General features: G+C 45.3%; 1 protein-coding gene across 1 annotated transcript; it reads right to left on the bottom strand.

Annotated features, from left to right (window-relative positions):
* Positions 1–1,890: 1,890 nt before the first annotated feature.
* LOC135490703 (uncharacterized) lies at positions 1,891–13,968 on the bottom strand. Its single transcript, XM_064776080.1, has 13 exons — positions 13,941–13,968; positions 13,203–13,288; positions 12,457–13,098; positions 11,319–11,960; positions 10,157–10,798; positions 8,675–9,316; positions 7,514–8,155; positions 6,336–6,977; positions 5,983–6,099; positions 5,104–5,745; positions 4,751–4,867; positions 3,872–4,513; positions 1,891–3,012 (listed from the first exon to the last, which is right to left on the bottom strand). Exons 2-13 carry the CDS (start codon positions 13,264–13,266, stop codon positions 2,705–2,707), a joined length of 5,742 nt encoding a protein of 1,913 aa, XP_064632150.1. The 5' UTR covers positions 13,267–13,288; positions 13,941–13,968; the 3' UTR covers positions 1,891–2,704.
* Positions 13,969–18,186: the final 4,218 nt, after the last annotated feature.

Raw genomic sequence — 18,186 nt, 5'->3', positions numbered from 1 at the left:
CAGCATGTCAATAGCATCGTATATAAAACTGACTACTTATCTCAAATAATTTTATATCATTTAGGCCTATATGCGCATTCGAAATTAGTTCATTATAACAAGAGGCCCATGGACCTGGCGCTCAGCTGAATGTAGAGATGCTCAGTTTTGTTTCCTGGGGCAGTGTATATAAACATTCAGTCACAAAACTGAGCTAAAAATGGTTTCCAAGATGGCCGCGTGCCAAATTTAAAAAAAACCCAGAACGTTGCTCGGTCCACCAGAGTGCGATCAGTTATTGAATTTAGGGAATTCAAACACCAAGGAGAATTCAAATACCATGGTTTAAGGCGGACGGGTCAAGTTACATTCCCAAGTAAGATTGAAGACGAGCTCTCGGGAATGTTCGCGAAGTGCATTGGATCCGAGCATACCCATTACTCCCAGTGCCAGAATTGCAAGCGAGGCCTCTTCTGCGGACACCGTAGGGTGTACACAGAGCGAGAGCATCCAGATATCAGTATGTAAAATACTCTCGACAAAAGCGCCTGAACACGATTGAACAACTGATCTCCGCAATCCACTCCAGGGAGGTGAAGTTTCAGTGCGGTTCCAACAGAGCATGATTCGGGGGGGGGGGTCGGGACAAAAGTGGACCACCCAAATGGACTTCATCCGATAGTTTATACTACATTAGCACATAATGTGTGGCCGCTTCGAGCTACACGTATATTACGTGAAGGCGTACATGTATGTGAAAAAGACGCACCAAAATCGACCACATTGAGTCAAAACAGTATTTCTACTTGGGTAGTTGTAAAACAAGAAACACAGAAACGAAACAGAAACACAGAAACGCAGAAACGAAACGCAGAAACGAAAATCAAACGGGTTTTCATAAAAGTTGGAATCAAGCGGCACGCCGATACTTTCCTTGCCCAATCCGTTGTTATTGTCGTTTAAAAGTAAAATCTGAGGTTGGTGGGTTGCGGCCAGCCGGAATGCAATAGAGTTGTTGAGGGGATACATGGAGCAACTTGGGGGGGGGGGGGGGGCACGATATGGGTGAAGTCTTTTGAGGTGGTGGTGTAGTACTTTGGTAGGTTCGATTCGATTCCTACAGCATGTTATTTTAAATGAAGGTGCAGTGCAACATCTTGCCTTGTAGTGTTCAATTTACATGAAGTACCAGGATCATCCTACAAATCCCGTCTGATGCAGCACTAAATGCAAGGTACGGTACCAGTACATGGGTGAATCATTTCGACGTTATGTGAGACGTGAGAGACCAATTTTGGCGACTAGAATAGAGTAAAGTGGGGGGGGGGGGGGGGCGGGCACTAGACTTGGACTTGGAGTAACTCAATCTTGCCTGCCCAGCTGCTGCCTTTAAATAGTCCCTTTAAATATCTGTTTATGTTAATGAGGTTGCAGTAGGGAAGTTCAGCCTAGTGTCGTGCACAGGCCATGGAATGTACAAAAGAACAGGACTCGCTATTCGAAGGACTATTTTCTATTTACGCCGTGTAGTACATACATGTAGTGTATTGGCACGATCAGGCCGGATGCTGCCAATCTGCGCACACGTTGATGAGGCTAAAAGGGGTATTGGGAAATGAGCATTCCTCCTTCCATTCCGACTGAATACCAGTTTTAGTTACACCCGCGTTCGCGGCCACAACCATGGCAACAAGATGGAGTTTGCAGACCAGATTTCGCCACAAGACTGGTTTCTGCGTTTCGTTTCTGTGTTTCTGTGTTTCTGTTTCGTTTCTGTGTTTCTTGTTTTACAACTACCCTTTCTACTTGGCGCAATACTCTTTCGATCGAACACAGGTTTGGGCAGAGACCGATATTCGATTCAGAAATCCATGGCTGTGGTTAACAATGATAAACACATCCAGACAAAGCTTTCATGATCCAATGTTTTTATTGAAGAATTAACAGACATAACAGTGTATTAACCAGCTACCAGAGAGGTCTGGTATTACAACTTTTTTATGCAAGTAAATAAGTATACTACAGATAACCTGCATTGCCTCATTTCAGCAACCTGTTCATTATTTTTAAATTTTTATACGAGTTTTACTGCAACGAACATTTGGAGAGAAAAAGTCGAGCTGTTGCCATGATGGCGTCGTGCACAAGTCGACATACACGAATAATGTGCCTAGTGCACAGACTGTACAGTGCATATAACGTACAATGTACAGGTACAATGTTAGTACATTGTACATGTGTACAAGCCCATTCTGTGCACGAAGAGCACGACAAAGCGTTGAGGTGCAAGATCAAAATAAAAGAATTTTATCAATATGATATGCGACCTTTGGAGCAGTGCAACAGTGTAACCTTTGAGCAGTAATAAGTACACCAGCAAATGGGACCGACAGGTTATCGAAAAACCAAGGCAATTCACATTGGGTCGGAAAAGAGTTATATGATACTCTTCAGACAATCTTTTGGTTTTGTATTGCAACTCCGTAAACACCATGTACATGATTTCATGTAAAAAGACCGCTCTTTACCGTGATATTCACTTACAAGTAGGCCTACAACCGATAGGAAAAGCAACTCGTGTACATTTCTCAGCTGCCACCTTCGTTACCAAATCCGTAATACAGGTTTTTGTGTCAAGTGAGTGGAACAAGTGCGTTTTCTTGGAACGAAAAAAACAACGGCTATCGACCACTGCTTAGAGCATTAAATTTCGAGTTAAAAGTCATCACGGGAGTCCCCTGCAAGTGTAGTGCACATCCAGGTACTTTGTGGTTCCGAAACACGAGTCACCAAATTCCTCATTCGACACGGAGAGGCTGCATGTAGTCTTTCCATGACACTCGTTCCTGACTTTAGCCAGGGTGGCAGCCTCCGAGAGGCAGTTGGTGTTGGTCTTTTGGAAGGCGAGGCCAGCTGGGCAGACGAAAGAATTGGTACGGCCGTAGTTGGCATAAACTATGTTGATAGAACCGCCGATGCAGCTTATTGTGTCCGATGCTTTTTCGCATATTATCTGCTTCTTCTGGCTTTGCTCTGAAAAATACAATGTTATATGTAATACATTTGTGCAGCTCGAGATCAATAGTGCTAGCAGTACATGGAAGCACCAGCTTAATACAAAAATCTGGCTGTCGAGGTACGATGTCATTGGATATAAAAGCGATTACCAGATAACTTAAGGGACAACTTTGTCCCTTAAGTTATGTTGGTTTTTCATACAGAAATGGCTTCCTGCAGGACCGCAACGTCACCAAACAGGATCATTGAAAAATCGTTGAACTGCAATGAACAATGCACTAGAACGGGGTGTAACCATAGGCCTGCCTGAAATTCACACCTCGTAACACTTGCGAAAGTCATTATTAGAGATCAACACTGGTGTGATACTACTAGTGGAGGCGCATGGTGTCAAGCAGGGGTACTATCCTCCTGGTCCGGCAAATCCCACCCCCAAGTTAATTCTGTAAATTTTTCAGAAGATAGTAAATAATTACAGGCTTTCAGCATTTTACACATTTCACATTCTCGACGACTTTGTTTTGTAAAGGCATCCATGGTTACTGTGTCATGTAAGTCAATACAACCAAGACTCAGTAACACTCAGTCATGTCAACACTCAGTAATCTGCAATCAAGTCATTTAAAGTCAACAAAAGTGCAATCCTACAAAAACAGTTTCACGAATTACAAGGAGAAATTCGTTTTCTTTAGAAGGCCAAAAATGTATAATAATGGCCTGCTTCTTTTTTACACTGGATGGGCTATAATCTCACCACTTTCCCTTACTTTGCTTTACTCTCTAGAAACTAGGTCGAACATTAGATGTAGAGGGAATTCATGGAGTAACTTTGCACGTATTTTCATAACTAAGGAATCATTGTCGAGAAACTTACCAGTTGGTTCCGCTGCTGCGATGATCTGCCTCCTCAATGATTGGATCTGTTTTTCGTTGATTGCACATTTCAGCAAGGTGGTTCCAGCAAGCTTCCCGGTGAACTTGTAGTTAACATTTGCTGGTCGGACGCCGATGTACAAGTCTCCATCCATATCTCGGTCTCCAATCACCCCTACATTTCGTGTCATCACATCGTCATCGTCCCACATCATCAGAGCTCCGCTCGTACGGTTGAAACTCACTCCGACAAAAGACCATTTCCCAACTTGCGGTGTCGTGTGGTACTGTGCGGCACTTCTTCCGGTGAAAGCATCCAGGTTGACGAAGAGCTTGCTGCTCCAAATCCACATATGCGTTCCATACGGTCCCCTACCACGCCATTCGAGAATAGGCCCGTTCCGTAGAGCGTCTTGGTAAACGTATGTCGCAATGGTGAAGCTATCGCTGGCGAGGTTCAGAGTTCCGTCGTTGGTGATTTTGACGTAGTTCTGGCCGGTGAACACCCAGGCGTTGAGACCATCAGGACCTTGGGTAAGAGTCGTTCCTCCGGTAGCAGCAAGCGTCAGTCCACGGAGGCCTTCTGGCGAGGGTTCGATCCTTGGTCCAAGAAGGAGCCACGAGGGAAGGCCGGATATGTCAACTGCAGAAAAAAACAAAATTGATGAAAGATACATTTTTGTTCATCGACTATCTAAAGTTGCAATATTGCCAGCAAATGAATTGAGGTCTTGGGATCTAAAACATTATTAAATAGTCTATAATCAGACGACTTTATTGCCTTTTGGCGAGGTCAATGGATCATCGACACGTGTTGTTGGTTGTTACGGGTATGTAAACTAAACTTTGAGCGGAGAGAGTTCATTGTGCAACAACTTACAGTTAATCTGACTTTCGCAGACTTTCCCTAGCCAGTTGTCACGGCATGCGCAATGGAAGTCCTCCCCAATTACTGTACACGTTGCTCCGTTTTGGCATGGAGAAGAAACGCAGGCATCTGAAACGAGTTTGAGGGCGATAACTGCGTTTTGTAGAAGCGAAGCAATTCTCAAAAGGATTTAATGGCAAATGAGCGACAGGGTAGGTGTGGAGAGTTACGAAGGTGGGGGAATATCGCGGATAGTTGGATTTGTAGTTTTCAAAAAAGGTGAGCACATGTTCAATCGCGACAAACTGATACATTCTTCTCACCAAGAAATAGGTCTGCTTTAGCTTATTAGTTAATATACATACCTGCTGGTTTGGCAGCTTCGATGATCTGCCTCCTCAATGATTGGATCTGTTTTTCGTTGATTGCACATTTCAGCAAGGTTGTTCCAGCAAGCTTCCCGATGAACTTGTAGTTAACATTTGCCGGTCGGACGCCGATGTACAAGTCTCCATCCATATCTCGGTCTCCAATCACCCCCACATTTCGTGTCATCACATCGTCATCGTCCCACATCATCAGAGCTCCGCTCGTACGGTTGAAACTCACTCCGACAAAAGACCATTTCCCAACTTGCGGTGTCGTGTGGTACTGTGCGGCACTTCTTCCGGTGAAAGCATCCAGGTTGACGAAGAGCTTGCTGCTCCAAATCCACATATGCGTTCCATACGGTCCCCTACCACGCCATTCGAGAATAGGCCCGTTCCGTAGAGCGTCTTGGTAAACGTATGTCGCAATGGTGAAACTATCGCTGGCGAGGTTCAGAGTTCCGTCGTTGGTGATTTTGACGTAGTTCTGGCCGGTGAACACCCAGGCGTTGAGACCATCAGGACCTTGGGTAAGAGTCGTTCCTCCGGTAGCAGCAAGCGTCAGTCCACGGAGGCCTTCTGGCGAGGGTTCGATCCTTGGTCCAAGAAGGAGCCACGAGGGAAGGCCCGATATGTCAACTGCAGAAAAAAACAAAATTGATGAAAGATACATTTTTGTTCATCGACTATCTTAAGTTGCAATATTGCCAGCAAATGAATTGAAGTCTTGGGATCTAAAACATTATTAAATAGTCTATAACCAGACGACTTTATTGCCTTTTGGCGAGGTCAATGGATCCTCGACACGTGTTGTTGGTTGTTACGGGTATGTAAACTAGACTTTGAGCGGAGAGAGTTCATTGTGCAACAACTTACAGTTAATCTGACTTTCGCAGACTTTCCCTAGCCAGTTGTCACGGCATGCGCAATGGAAGTCCTCCCCAATTACTGTACACGTTGCTCCGTTTTGGCATGGAGAAGAAACGCAGGCATCTGAAACGAGTTTGAGGGCGATAACTGCGTTTTGTAGAAGCGAAGCAATTCTCAAAAGGATTTAATGGCAAATGAGCGACACGGTAGGTGTGGAGAGTTACGAAGGTGGAGGAATATCGCGTATAGTTGGATTTGTAGTTTTCAAACAGGAGAGGACATATTCAATCACGACAAACTGATACGTTTTCTCCCCGAGAAAATAGTGTGTGCTCTAGCTTATTAGTTAATATACATACCTGCTGGTTTGGCAGCTTCGATGATCTGCCTTCTCAATGATTGGATCTGTTTTTCGTTGATTGCACATTTCAGCAAGGTGGTTCCAGCAAGCTTGCCGGTGAACTTATAGTTAACATTTGCTGGTCGGACGCCGATGTACAAGTCTCCATCCATATCTCGGTCTCCAATCACCCCTACACTTCGTGTCATCACATCGTCATCGTCCCACATCATCAGAGCTCCGCTCGAACGGTTGAAACTCACTCCGACAAAAGACCATTTCCCAACTTGCGGTGTCGTGTGGTACTGTGCGGCACTTCTTCCGGTGAAAGCATCCAGGTTGACGAAGAGCTTGCTGCTCCAAATCCACATATGCGTTCCATACGATCCCCTACCACGCCATTCGAGAATAGGCCCGTTCCGTAGAGCGTCTTGGTAAACGTATGTCGCAATGGTGAAACTATCGCTGGCGAGGTTCAGAGTTCCGTCGTTGGTGATTTTGACGTAGTTCTGGCCGGTGAACACCCAGGCGTTGAGACCATCAGGACCTTGGGTAAGAGTCGTTCCTCCGGTAGCAGCAAGAGTCAGTCCACGGAGGCCTTCTGGGGAGGGTTCGATCCTTGGTCCAAGAAGGAGCCACGAGGGAAGGCCGGATATGTCAACTGCAGAAAAAACAAAATCGATGAAAGATACATTTTTGTTCATCGACTAGAAGTTGCAATATTGCCAGCAAATGAATTGAGGTCTTGGGATCTAAAACATTATTAAATCGTTTATAACCAGACGACTATTGCCTTTTGGCGAGGTCAGTGGATCCGCGACACGTGTTGTTGGTTGTTACGGATATGTAAAATAGACATTGAGCGGAGAGAGTTCATTGTGCAACAACTTACAGTTAATTCCGACTTTGGCAGACTTTCCCTAGCCAGTTGTCACGGCATGCGCAATGGAAGTCCTCCCAATTACTGTACACGTTGCTCCGTTTTGGCATGGAGAAGAAACGCAGGGCGATAACTGCGTTTTTTAGAAGCGAAGCAATTCTCAAAAGGATTGAATGGCAAATAAGCGACAGGGTAGGTGCGGAGAGTTACGAAGGTGGGGGAATATCGAGGATAGTTGATTTGTAGTTTTCAAACAGGAGAGGACATGTTCAATCACGACAAACTGATACATTTGGCTTATTAGTTAATATACATACCTGCTGGTTTGGCAGCTTCGATGATCTGCCTCCTCAATGATTCGATCTGTTTTTCGTTGATTGCAAATTTCAGCAAGGTGGTTCCAGCAAGCTTCCCGATGAACTTGTAGTTAACATTTGCCGGTCGGACGCCGATGTACAAGTCTCCATCCATATCTCGGTCTCCAATCACCCCTACATTTCGTGTCATCACATCGTCATCGTCCCACATCATCAGAGCTCCGCTCGAACGGTTGAAACTCACTCCGACAAAAGACCATTTCCCAACTTGCGGTGTCGTGTGGTACTGTGCGGCACTTCTTCCGGTGAAAGCATCCAGGTTGACGAAGAGCTTGCTGCTCCAAATCCACATATGCGTTCCATACGGTCCCCTACCACGCCATTCGAGAATAGGCCCGTTCCGTAGAGCGTCTTGGTAAACGTATGTCGCAATGGTGAAGCTATCGCTGGCGAGGTTCAGAGTTCCGTCGTTGGTGATTTTGACGTAGTTCTGGCCGGTGAACACCCAGGCGTTGAGACCATCAGGACCTTGGGTAAGAGTCGTTTCTCCGGTAGCAGCAAGAGTCAGTCCACGGAGGCCTTCTGGGGAGGGTTCGATCCTTGGTCCAAGAAGGAGCCACGAGGGAAGGCCGGATATGTCAACTGCAGAAAAAAACAAAATTGATGAAAGATACATTTTTGTTCATCGACTATCTAAAGTTGCAATATTGCCAGCAAATGAATTGAGGTCTTTGGTTATAAACTACTTATATTAAATAGTTTATAACCAGACGACTTTATTGCCTTTTGGCGAGGTCAATGGATCCTCGATACGTGTTGGTTGTTACGGGTTGGTTGTTACCGGTATGAGCGGAGAGAGTTCCTTGTGCAACAAACTTACAGTTAACCCGACTTTCGCAGACTTTCCCTAGCCAGTTGTCATGGCATGCGCAATGGAAGTCCTCCCCAATTACTGTACACGTTGCTCCGTGTTGGCATGGAGAAGAAACGCAGGGCAATAACTGCGTTTTTTAGAAGCGAGTTACGAAGATGGGGGAATATCGCGTATAGTTGGATTTGTAGTTTTCAAAAAAGGTGAGCACATGTTCAATCGCGACAAACTGATACATTCTTCTCACCAAGGAAAATGGTCTGCTTTAGCTTATTAGTTAATATACATACCTGCTGGTTTGGCAGCTTCGATGATCTGCCTCCTCAATGATTGGATCTGTTTTTCGTTGATTGCACATTTCAGCAAGGTTGTTCCAGCAAGCTTCCCGATGAACTTGTAGTTAACATTTGCCGGTCGGACGCCGATGTACAAGTCTCCATCCATATCTCGGTCTCCAATCACCCCTACATTTCGTGTCATCACATCGTCATCGTCCCACATCATCAGAGCTCCGCTCGTACGGTTGAAACTCACTCCGACAAAAGACCATTTCCCAACTGGAGGTGTCGTGTGGTACTGTGCGGCACTTCTTCCGGTGAAAGCATCCAGGTTAACGAAGAGCTTGCTGCTCCAAATCCACATATGCGTTCCATACGATCCCCTACCACGCCATTCGAGAATAGGCCCGTTCCGTAGAGCGTCTTGGTAAACGTATGTCGCAATGGTGAAGCTATCGCTGGCGAGGTTCAGAGTTCCGTCGTTGGTGATTTTGACGTAGTTCAGGCCGGTGAACACCCAGGCGTTGAGACCATCAGGACCTTGGGTAAGAGTCGTTCCTTCGGTAGCAGCAAGCGTCAGTCCACGGAGGCCTTCTGGGGAGGGTTCGATCCTTGGTCCAAGAAGGAGCCACGAGGGAAGGCCGGATATGTCAACTGCAGAAAAAACAAAATTGATGAAAGATACATTTTTGTTCATCGACTAATCTAAAGTTGCAATATTGCCAGCAAATGAATTGAGGTCTTGGGATCTAAAACATTATTAAATAGTCTATAACCAGACGACTGGATTGCCTTTTGGCGAGGTCAATAGATCCTCGACACGTGTTGTTGGTTGTTACGGGTTGGTTGTTACGGGTATGTACTAGACTTTGAGCGGAGAGAGAGTTCATTGTGCAACAACTTACAGTTAATCTGACTTTCGCAGACTTTCCCCAGCCAGTTGTCACGGCATGCGCAATGGAAGTCCTCCCCAATTACTGTACACGTTGCTCCGTTTTGGCATGGAGAAGAAACGCAGGCATCTAAAACGAGTTTATAACCAGACGACTGGATTGCCTTTTGGCGAGGTCAATAGATCCTCGACACGTGTTGTTGGTTGTTACGGGTTGGTTGTTACGGGTATGTACTAGACTTTGAGCGGAGAGAGAGTTCATTGTGCAACAACTTACAGTTAATCTGACTTTCGCAGACTTTCCCCAGCCAGTTGTCACGGCATGCGCAATGGAAGTCCTCCCCAATTACTGTACACGTTGCTCCGTTTTGGCATGGAGAAGAAACGCAGGCATCTAAAACGAGTTTAAGGGCGATAACTGCGTTTTGTAGAAGCAAAGCAATTCTCAAAAGGATTTAATGGCAAATGAGCGACAGGGTAGGTGTGGAGAGTTACGAAGGTGGAGGAATATCGCGTATAGTTGATTTGTAGTTTTCAAACAGGAGAGGACATGTTCAATCACGACAAACTGATACATTTGGCTTATTAGTTAATATACATACCTGCTGGTTTGGCAGCTTCGATGATCTGCCTCCTCAATGATTGGATCTGTTTTTCGTTGATTGCACATTTCAGCAAGGTGGTTCCAGCAAGCTTCCCGGTGAACTTGTAGTTCACATTTGCTGGTCGGACGCCGATGTACAAGTCCCCATCCATATCTCGGTCTCCAATCACCCCTACATTTCGTGTCATCACATCGTCATCGTCCCACATCATCAGAGCTCCGCTCGTACGGTTGAAACTCACTCCGACAAAAGACCATTTCCCAACTTGCGGTGTCGTGTGGTACTGTGCGGCACTTCTTCCGGTGAAAGCATCCAGGTTGACGAAGAGCTTGCTGCTCCAAATCCACATATGCGTTCCATACGGTCCCCTTCCACGCCATTCGAGAATAGGCCCGTTCCGTAGAGCGTCTTGGTAAACGAATGTCGCAATGGTGAAGCTATCGCTGGCGAGGTTCAGAGTTCCGTCGTTGGTGATTTTGACGTAGTTCTGGCCGGTGAACACCCAGGCGTTGAGACCATCAGGACCTTGGGTAAGAGTCGTTCCTCCGGTAGCAGCAAGAGTCAGTCCACGGAGGCCTTCTGGGGAGGGTTCGATCCTTGGTCCAAGAAGGAGCCACGAGGGAAGGCCGGATATGTCAACTGCAGAAAAAAACAAAATTGATGAAAGATACATTTTTGTTCATCGACTAGAAGTTGCAATATTGCCAGCAAATGAATCGAGGTCTTTGGTTATAAACTATTTACATTAAATAGTTTATATAACCAGACGACTTTATTGCCTTTTGGCGAGGTCAATGGATCCTCGATACCTGTTGTTGGGTTGTTGCGGGTTGGTTGTTACCGGTATGAGCGGAGAGAGTTCATTGTGAAACAACTTGCAGTTAATTCCGACTTTGGCAGACTTTCCCTAGCCAGTTGTCACGGCATGCGCAATGGAAGTCCTCCCCAATTACTGTACACGTTGATCCGTTTTGGCATGGAGAAGAAACGCACGGCGATAACTGCGTTTTTAGAAGCGAGTTACGAAGATGGGGGAATATCGCGGATAGTTGGATTTGTAGTTTTCATAAAAGGTGAGCACATGTTCAATCGCGACAAACTGATACATTCTTCTCACCAAGAAATAGGTCTGCTTTAGCTTATTAGTTAATATACATACCTGCTGGTTTGGCAGCTTCGATGATCTGCCTCCTCAATGATTGGATCTGTTTTTCGTTGATTGCACACTTCAGCAAGGTGGTCCCAGCAAGCTTCCCGGTGAACTTGTAGTTAACATTTGCTGGTCGGACGCCGATGTACAAGTCTCCATTCATATCTCGGTCTCCAATCACCCCTACATTTCGTGTCATCACATCGTCATCGTCCCACATCATCAGAGCTCCGCTGGTACGGTTGAAACTCACTCCGACAAAAGACCATTTCCCAACTTGCGGTGTCGTGTGGTACTGTGCGGCACTTCTTCCGGTGAAAGCATCCAGGTTGACGAAGAGCTTGCTGCTCCAAATCCACATATGCGTTCCATACGGTCCCCTACCACGCCATTCGAGAATAGGCCCGTTCCGTAGAGCGTCTTGGTAAACGTATGTCGCAATGGTGAAGCTATCGCTGGCGAGGTTCAGAGTTCCGTCGTTGGTGATTTTGACGTAGTTCTGGCCGGTGAACACCCAGGCGTTGAGACCATCAGGACCTTGGGCAAGAGTCGTTCCTCCGGTAGCAGCAAGAGTCAGTCCACGGAGGCCTTCTGGAGAGGGTTCGATCCTTGGTCCAAGAAGGAGCCACGAGGGAAGGCCGGATATGTCAACTGCAGAAAAAACAAAATTGATGAAAGATACATTTTTGTTCATCGACTAGAAGTTGCAATATTGCCAGCAAATGAATTGAGGTCTTGGGATCTAAAACATTATTAAATAGTTTATAACCAGACGACTTTATTGCCTTTTGGCGAGGTCAGTGGATCCGCGACATGTGTTGTTGGTTGTTACGGGTATGTAAACTAGACTTTGAGCGGAGAGAGTTCATTGTGCAACAACTTACAGTTAATCTGACTTCGGCAGACTTTCCCTAGCCAGTTGTCACGGCATGCGCAATGGAAGTCCTCCCCAATTACTGTACACGTTGCTCAGTTTTGGCATGGAGAAGAAACGCAGGGCGATAACTGCGTTTTTTAGAAGCGAAGCAATTCTCAAAAGGATTTAATGGCAAATGAGCGACAGGGTAGGTGCGGAGAGTTACGAAGGTGGGGGAATATCGCGGATAGTTGGAATGGTCACCTTTAGCTTATTAGTTGATATACATACCTGCTGGTTTGGAAGCTTCGATGATCTGCCTCCTCAATGATTGGATCTGTTTTTCGTTGATTGCACATTTCAGCAAGGTGGTTCCAGCAAGCTTCCCGGTGAACTTATAGTTAACATTTGCTGGTCGGACGCCGATGTACAAGTCTCCATCCATATCGCGGTCTCCAATCACCCCTACATTTCGTGTCATCACATCGTCATCGTCCCACATCATCAGAGCTCCGCTAGTACGGTTGAAACTCACTCCGACAAAAGACCACTTCCCAACTTGCGGTGTCCTGTGGTACTGTGCGGCATTTTTTCCGGTGAAAGCATCAAGGTTGACGAAGAGCTTGCTTCTCCAAATCCACATATGCGTTCCATACGGTCCCCTACCACGCCATTCGAGAATAGGCCCGTTCCGTAGAGCGTCTTGGTAAACGTATGTCGCAATGGTGAAGCTATCGCTGGCGAGGTTCAGAGTTCCGTCGTTGGTGATTTTGACGTAGTTCTGGCCGGTGAACACCCAGGCGTTGAGACCATCAGGACCTTGGGTAGGAGTCGTTCCTCCGGTAGCAGCCAGCGTCAGTCCACGGAGGCCTTCTGGGGAGGGTTCGATCCTTGGTCCAAGAAGAACCCAGTAATCTTGCCTTGTTATGTCAACTGAAAGGAAATGGTATATATATTGAAAACTAGGTGCATATTTCGGTGCATATTTCGGTGCATATTTCGGTGCAGATTTTTTTACCTAAACTTGCTGTACCTACCCATTTGGGAGTTTACCACCACGAGACACGCTAGCAACGCCAGCAGCTGAAGAGAGATTGCCATGTCAGCACACACAACCAACAACCTGGAATGATCAAATACGAATGGCCAATTTAAAAGTACGGCAGCACACATCAAGTGATGTGCATAAAATGAAGATGTTTGGGGGCTAAATTATGCTTTTGAAAAGAGACGTCTATCCCCGGTGATGCGGAATATACAGTATGCCGCAGGAACAAAACATTTTGCCAAAATAAGTACACGTGTCCATTCTCTGCACGCGACTGGTAGTGCTCACAGTATTGACGTGCAAACACGATGCACGGGAAGCCGCAATATTTCTCAGAGGGAATTTGTAAGAAAATGGTTGCCGGCGACAAAACCCTTAAAACAGGTGTTCAGTTAATGGTAGGATAGTACAGGTTGCCATCTAAACAACTAGTTTGTCCCAAATGACAAAACAAACACTAGGGAATAAAATAACCCAGTGCCCAAAGTACCCACGGACAAGAGAAAGCCGTGCCAAATACACACAAGCCAAAGGTCAATGGAGATTTGTTCTACAGGTGCAGTACCTAATCGACACCAGGGAGGAGAGTTGGCGGAATCGGCGAGATGTTCTTTGAATATTTCATACTGGCCAGACATTTGGGGTAATTTTGACAGAGGTTTCCTCCGAAAATCTTTTTCGTGTTCTAAATTGGCAAAGCGGATATGTTGTATGCGGCATAACTTACCTTTTACGATTCGTACAGGCTCTTTGGTTCCTCCTCAGACAGTGGCTCGAGCGCTACCTGCTCTTTTTATACCATCGGTTTAGTTTATTACGAAACGATTCACACGAAAATGACACAACACCGCTATCCGAAAGGACACGTATAAGCGACAGTCGTCGATCTCGAAGAACACACCAGCGCTGTTCATTTCACAACAGCAGGGTGGATTCTTGAGTGTTTTCTTGGAAAATGAAGGTCCCAGACACCGCCATGAAACAAACATGGACAGTTCTGGTGTAGTCCAGTCGTGTTACGTAAATATTAAGGGCAAGTGCCAAGACATTAGTAATTTTCGTTATTAGACCTTTGTGGACAGTTCATAATCTGGTGACGGGCGTGAAATATACTTTGGGTCCAGGGTTCATTTTGACTGACTGAATTATACAGAATGAGCCGAAAAATCGGAGAGTCCAATAATTTCGAAACCATACAGTGGCAGTCTGTGGTTGTTCCTCAATGTCCCATACAAAGGACAGCCGGAGAGACCATGAGTTTGAAGCCTTCACCAAGGCACTGCGTGCGGGTGTGACTACAGGTCTACCAGCTGGACGATGGGCATGGAATTTCACATTAGAAAAATTTACAAGGTTTATGCTATCAGCTTCTGTCAAAATCAATTTGATCGTGTTGGGTGAATTACTTAGATCCTGGTTAATTTCAGGACCATATTCTCGGTTTCGGTCAAATTGGCGTTTTATTGTAAATACCCAGTATTTTGTTATAAAATTACGACGGCCTACCACTCAAATTTTTATCATCATCCTATGAAATAAATCTATGATAAAAAGCAAAAACATCTATAACTGTTCATGTTAATTGCGGTGATAACTCTCGTCACCAACCACTTTACACGTAGTATCGCCGGTAATAGCTTCAAATTACAACAGCTCTGAAGTCGGATCAGGCGAAGTAAGCATTTCAGTCCAACGCCGCGGAGCCACCGATCACCATGTTCGCTTCATATTCATAATTCGCATCAACGAATTTCAACTTATTCTCGGTGCGGTTTTCTCCTCGTTAGTGCAACGGGAGGGCAAAGGTAACGCCTACTTAGAAGGTTAATATCGTTTCCAGGTAACAAGTTCAATACACGCTGATCAAATGGAGGTCCGCATTTAGTTGTTCAATACGAATTTTGCTCCAGTCCTCCAACGATACGATTTCAGCTCCAGTTCATGTTCATTTTCGACACATGAAAGGTTCAATGATGCAACGGGCCTCGAAGTACGAATTCATACTCCGACGTGCGACCACCGACGTGGGACCATCGGCGTCAACGTTTTGTTTCGTTAATTCCGCGCCAGTGCGCAATACACGTCGATAGTCGCGCGTCGGAGTATGAATTTAGCTTCGCTAGTGTTGCCACCTCGCTGCCGGTATAGAAGTAAAGATGACCCCCTGGAAACGTGTCCAACCCTATTGTATTCTAACGGATTATGGTAGGTAGATACGGTTCTAAGAGGCCATGACTGCCAATACTGCACCGGACTCCCGTGACTTTCAAGAGACGCGGCACGGACAGTGGTATAAACAAACGCGACAATTTTGCAATCGCCGGTTAACTGGCATGTCGCGCTGCGCTTTGCTGCTCTGATGTGTGCAGATGTAAAAAATAAATTCACACTGCGTAGCAAATGCCATCTGCAACTAGCTTTTGCAACGTTTTTTGTTCTCAGTGATATGGTGTCTGAACCACCCAAAGATGTTGTTACTGAGCCTATTCTGCCACTACGTGTACATTTATATCTATACCGGCGTATATACTCAGTATCAGCCGTTAAATATATCTGAAATAGCATCATCTCTTTGAAGTAAAGTGTTAATGGTAGATGCTTGAAAGCTATAGGTGCGTTGCATTACTCCAAACTACATAGCATTTTGAAAATTAGTCAAATGTTCAACCAAATAATTTCTGAACATGCTGATTCGGGTCTTATGCAGGTGGGGCCATTATAATCAAGCTCTTGAGACTTGATTCGGCACTTCTAGATTGGATCCAAAAAAGCACCTAGTCGCGGCTGCAAAATGAGCTGTAGTGGGGCGAGTCTACGGTGGGTACTTGTAAAATATATACCAATGCATCATCATGAATTTTACACCAATGCAACAACAACATTTACCAAATCGTAAATAATCACGCGTTGTTGTTGCGCTGCTGTTGTGATCATGTGATGCCAGTGACCCCTATCGTTCAGTGCAGTCGGGCCAATGCCGATTCACGAGAGAGTTTGTTCCGCTTGAGCATTTTGTTCTGCATACGTGCTTCTGTTACAGCGGACAAATGAATCGGGCCGTGGTCATTCCGTAGTGGGGTTGTGATGAAGGTGTATAACTGACCTGATTCTATTGCGGCCCACCTACGAGACAACTTACAGTGCGCTGATCACCATCGCAAGTAAAAACAAACGAGATACCATTGCAAAGTTAGCTATTGTTCGCGTTTTTACTGCTAACCCGGCCGAAAGCTGAAGTCACATTTCATACTTGAGTTAGCAATAAAACGTGTATAGCCCATTTAACGACATTCTCGTTATACCAGTGGTTTTGAATATGTTCCGCTCTTTATATTTCATACTCCCTGTGAAATGGGCGCCCTTGAGACGCATTGTGGCGGTCCACCGCCCAATCTGACTTGATCGACATTACAATGATACTCAACAAATTGCGGAAGGCGAGATCGGTAGGGTTGATGTATTTTAACTCGAATGTCCAACCCCTCCCAAATAATGGGCTCCCCTTCCGCCAGTCATTCAACAACCCGCCCCAAAGGATGCACAATGACACACAATAATGCATTAGAAAAAGTACTATCGGCAAACTATCTACGATGCACTGTGCCTATGCATTACAATGCATCATAGTGCATTTCGGACCAGGGTGTTGCATGCATGACGGAAGAGCCGGTAAGTTCGGAATTGCTGGTAAATTCATACCTCCTCTCTCTCTCTCTCTCAGATATTGCCAGAGTGCAGCGAGTAAACTTGTTATCATTGGCTCACCAATTCAGTAAACAAATATGTTTGTACAAGTCGTAATATAGGTTATCGCCGCCAGGGAATAAAGGGCAGTATGTGCACGTGACGTGACAGATGCGAAATCCTTCTGCGTCGAGTCGTCACATTACTTCGAAGTTTTTTTACCATTCTCAACAACATGTCGAACTCTACCCAATTGCCGAATCCCGACGGCGAGGAATGCATCTATAAAAAGGTTTACGACGACATTTTCTATCTGTACATGTGTGCAGTGACGCCTGTTGCATTACTGGGGATAGCCCTAAACGTTGTAAACTTTATCGTGCTTCGCATGGAAAAAACCTCGCACACCTCTCTATTTCTTTTACGTGCATTAGCAGTGTGTGATCTACTATACCTTATCACATGCGTCATGTACTTCTTCGTCCGCCACATCGTGGTATATTTGACGAATAAAATCGAAGTTTCGTCGAGGCCTGATTTTCAGATTGGTGCCAAGGAGGATACCGCGGTGACGTCACGGCTTTTCCAAGATGGCGCTGCATATTGTAAACAAACTCGATCCACGGCCAAGGGAAAATCAAGTCATCAAAAAAGTTAGATTTTTCGCATCAAGTCAGAGTTATTAGTACTTTTCTGCTATGAAATAAGTCTTCAGACAATAAGCTATCATTTGAATAATGAAAAGTGCTGTTTTGATGGGGAAAAATAGGGTTTTTTAAACCAAATAGCCGGCACCGATCTTCCAAAATTAGCGATGGTTTCAAAACAGTCTCCCAGATATAGGGCAATCTCTTCATTATCATAATGGGATTTGGAGGCATGTTTACAGATTTTACAAGTTCGAGACCTGTAATACCTAAAACTCGCATAGATCCCCATAGATCCCCTCTATTTGTCGAGTTAGCGCCCCTGTAAGATCATGCATTTTCGGACACTAGAACGAAATCTTCCTGCGGATATCGCGGTTTCGGTGATGATTTAAGGAGAAATTGACTGTTCTTAGAGTTGTATGGGACAGAAATGAGTTCATACTTCATGAATACATGAATATATTATGATATGGGCGGGCTTCTAAGTCAAAACAATAACAAACTCAACTGCATCTCTACTGTATATTGCGTAGTGCATTGCCTAGTGTATTTCGTAGTGTATTTTAGCGGAGACATTATTTCCGCACTTTAGCCACGCCAAACGTCTTTTTTATTCGTGGAAGTTAATCTGCTCTGTAA

The sequence above is a fragment of the Lineus longissimus genome, chromosome 7 (assembly GCF_910592395.1).
Source record: "Lineus longissimus chromosome 7, tnLinLong1.2, whole genome shotgun sequence".
Classification (NCBI taxonomy): Eukaryota; Metazoa; Nemertea; class Pilidiophora; order Heteronemertea; family Lineidae; genus Lineus; species Lineus longissimus.
This window is presented reverse-complemented; position numbering and strand designations above follow the sequence as displayed.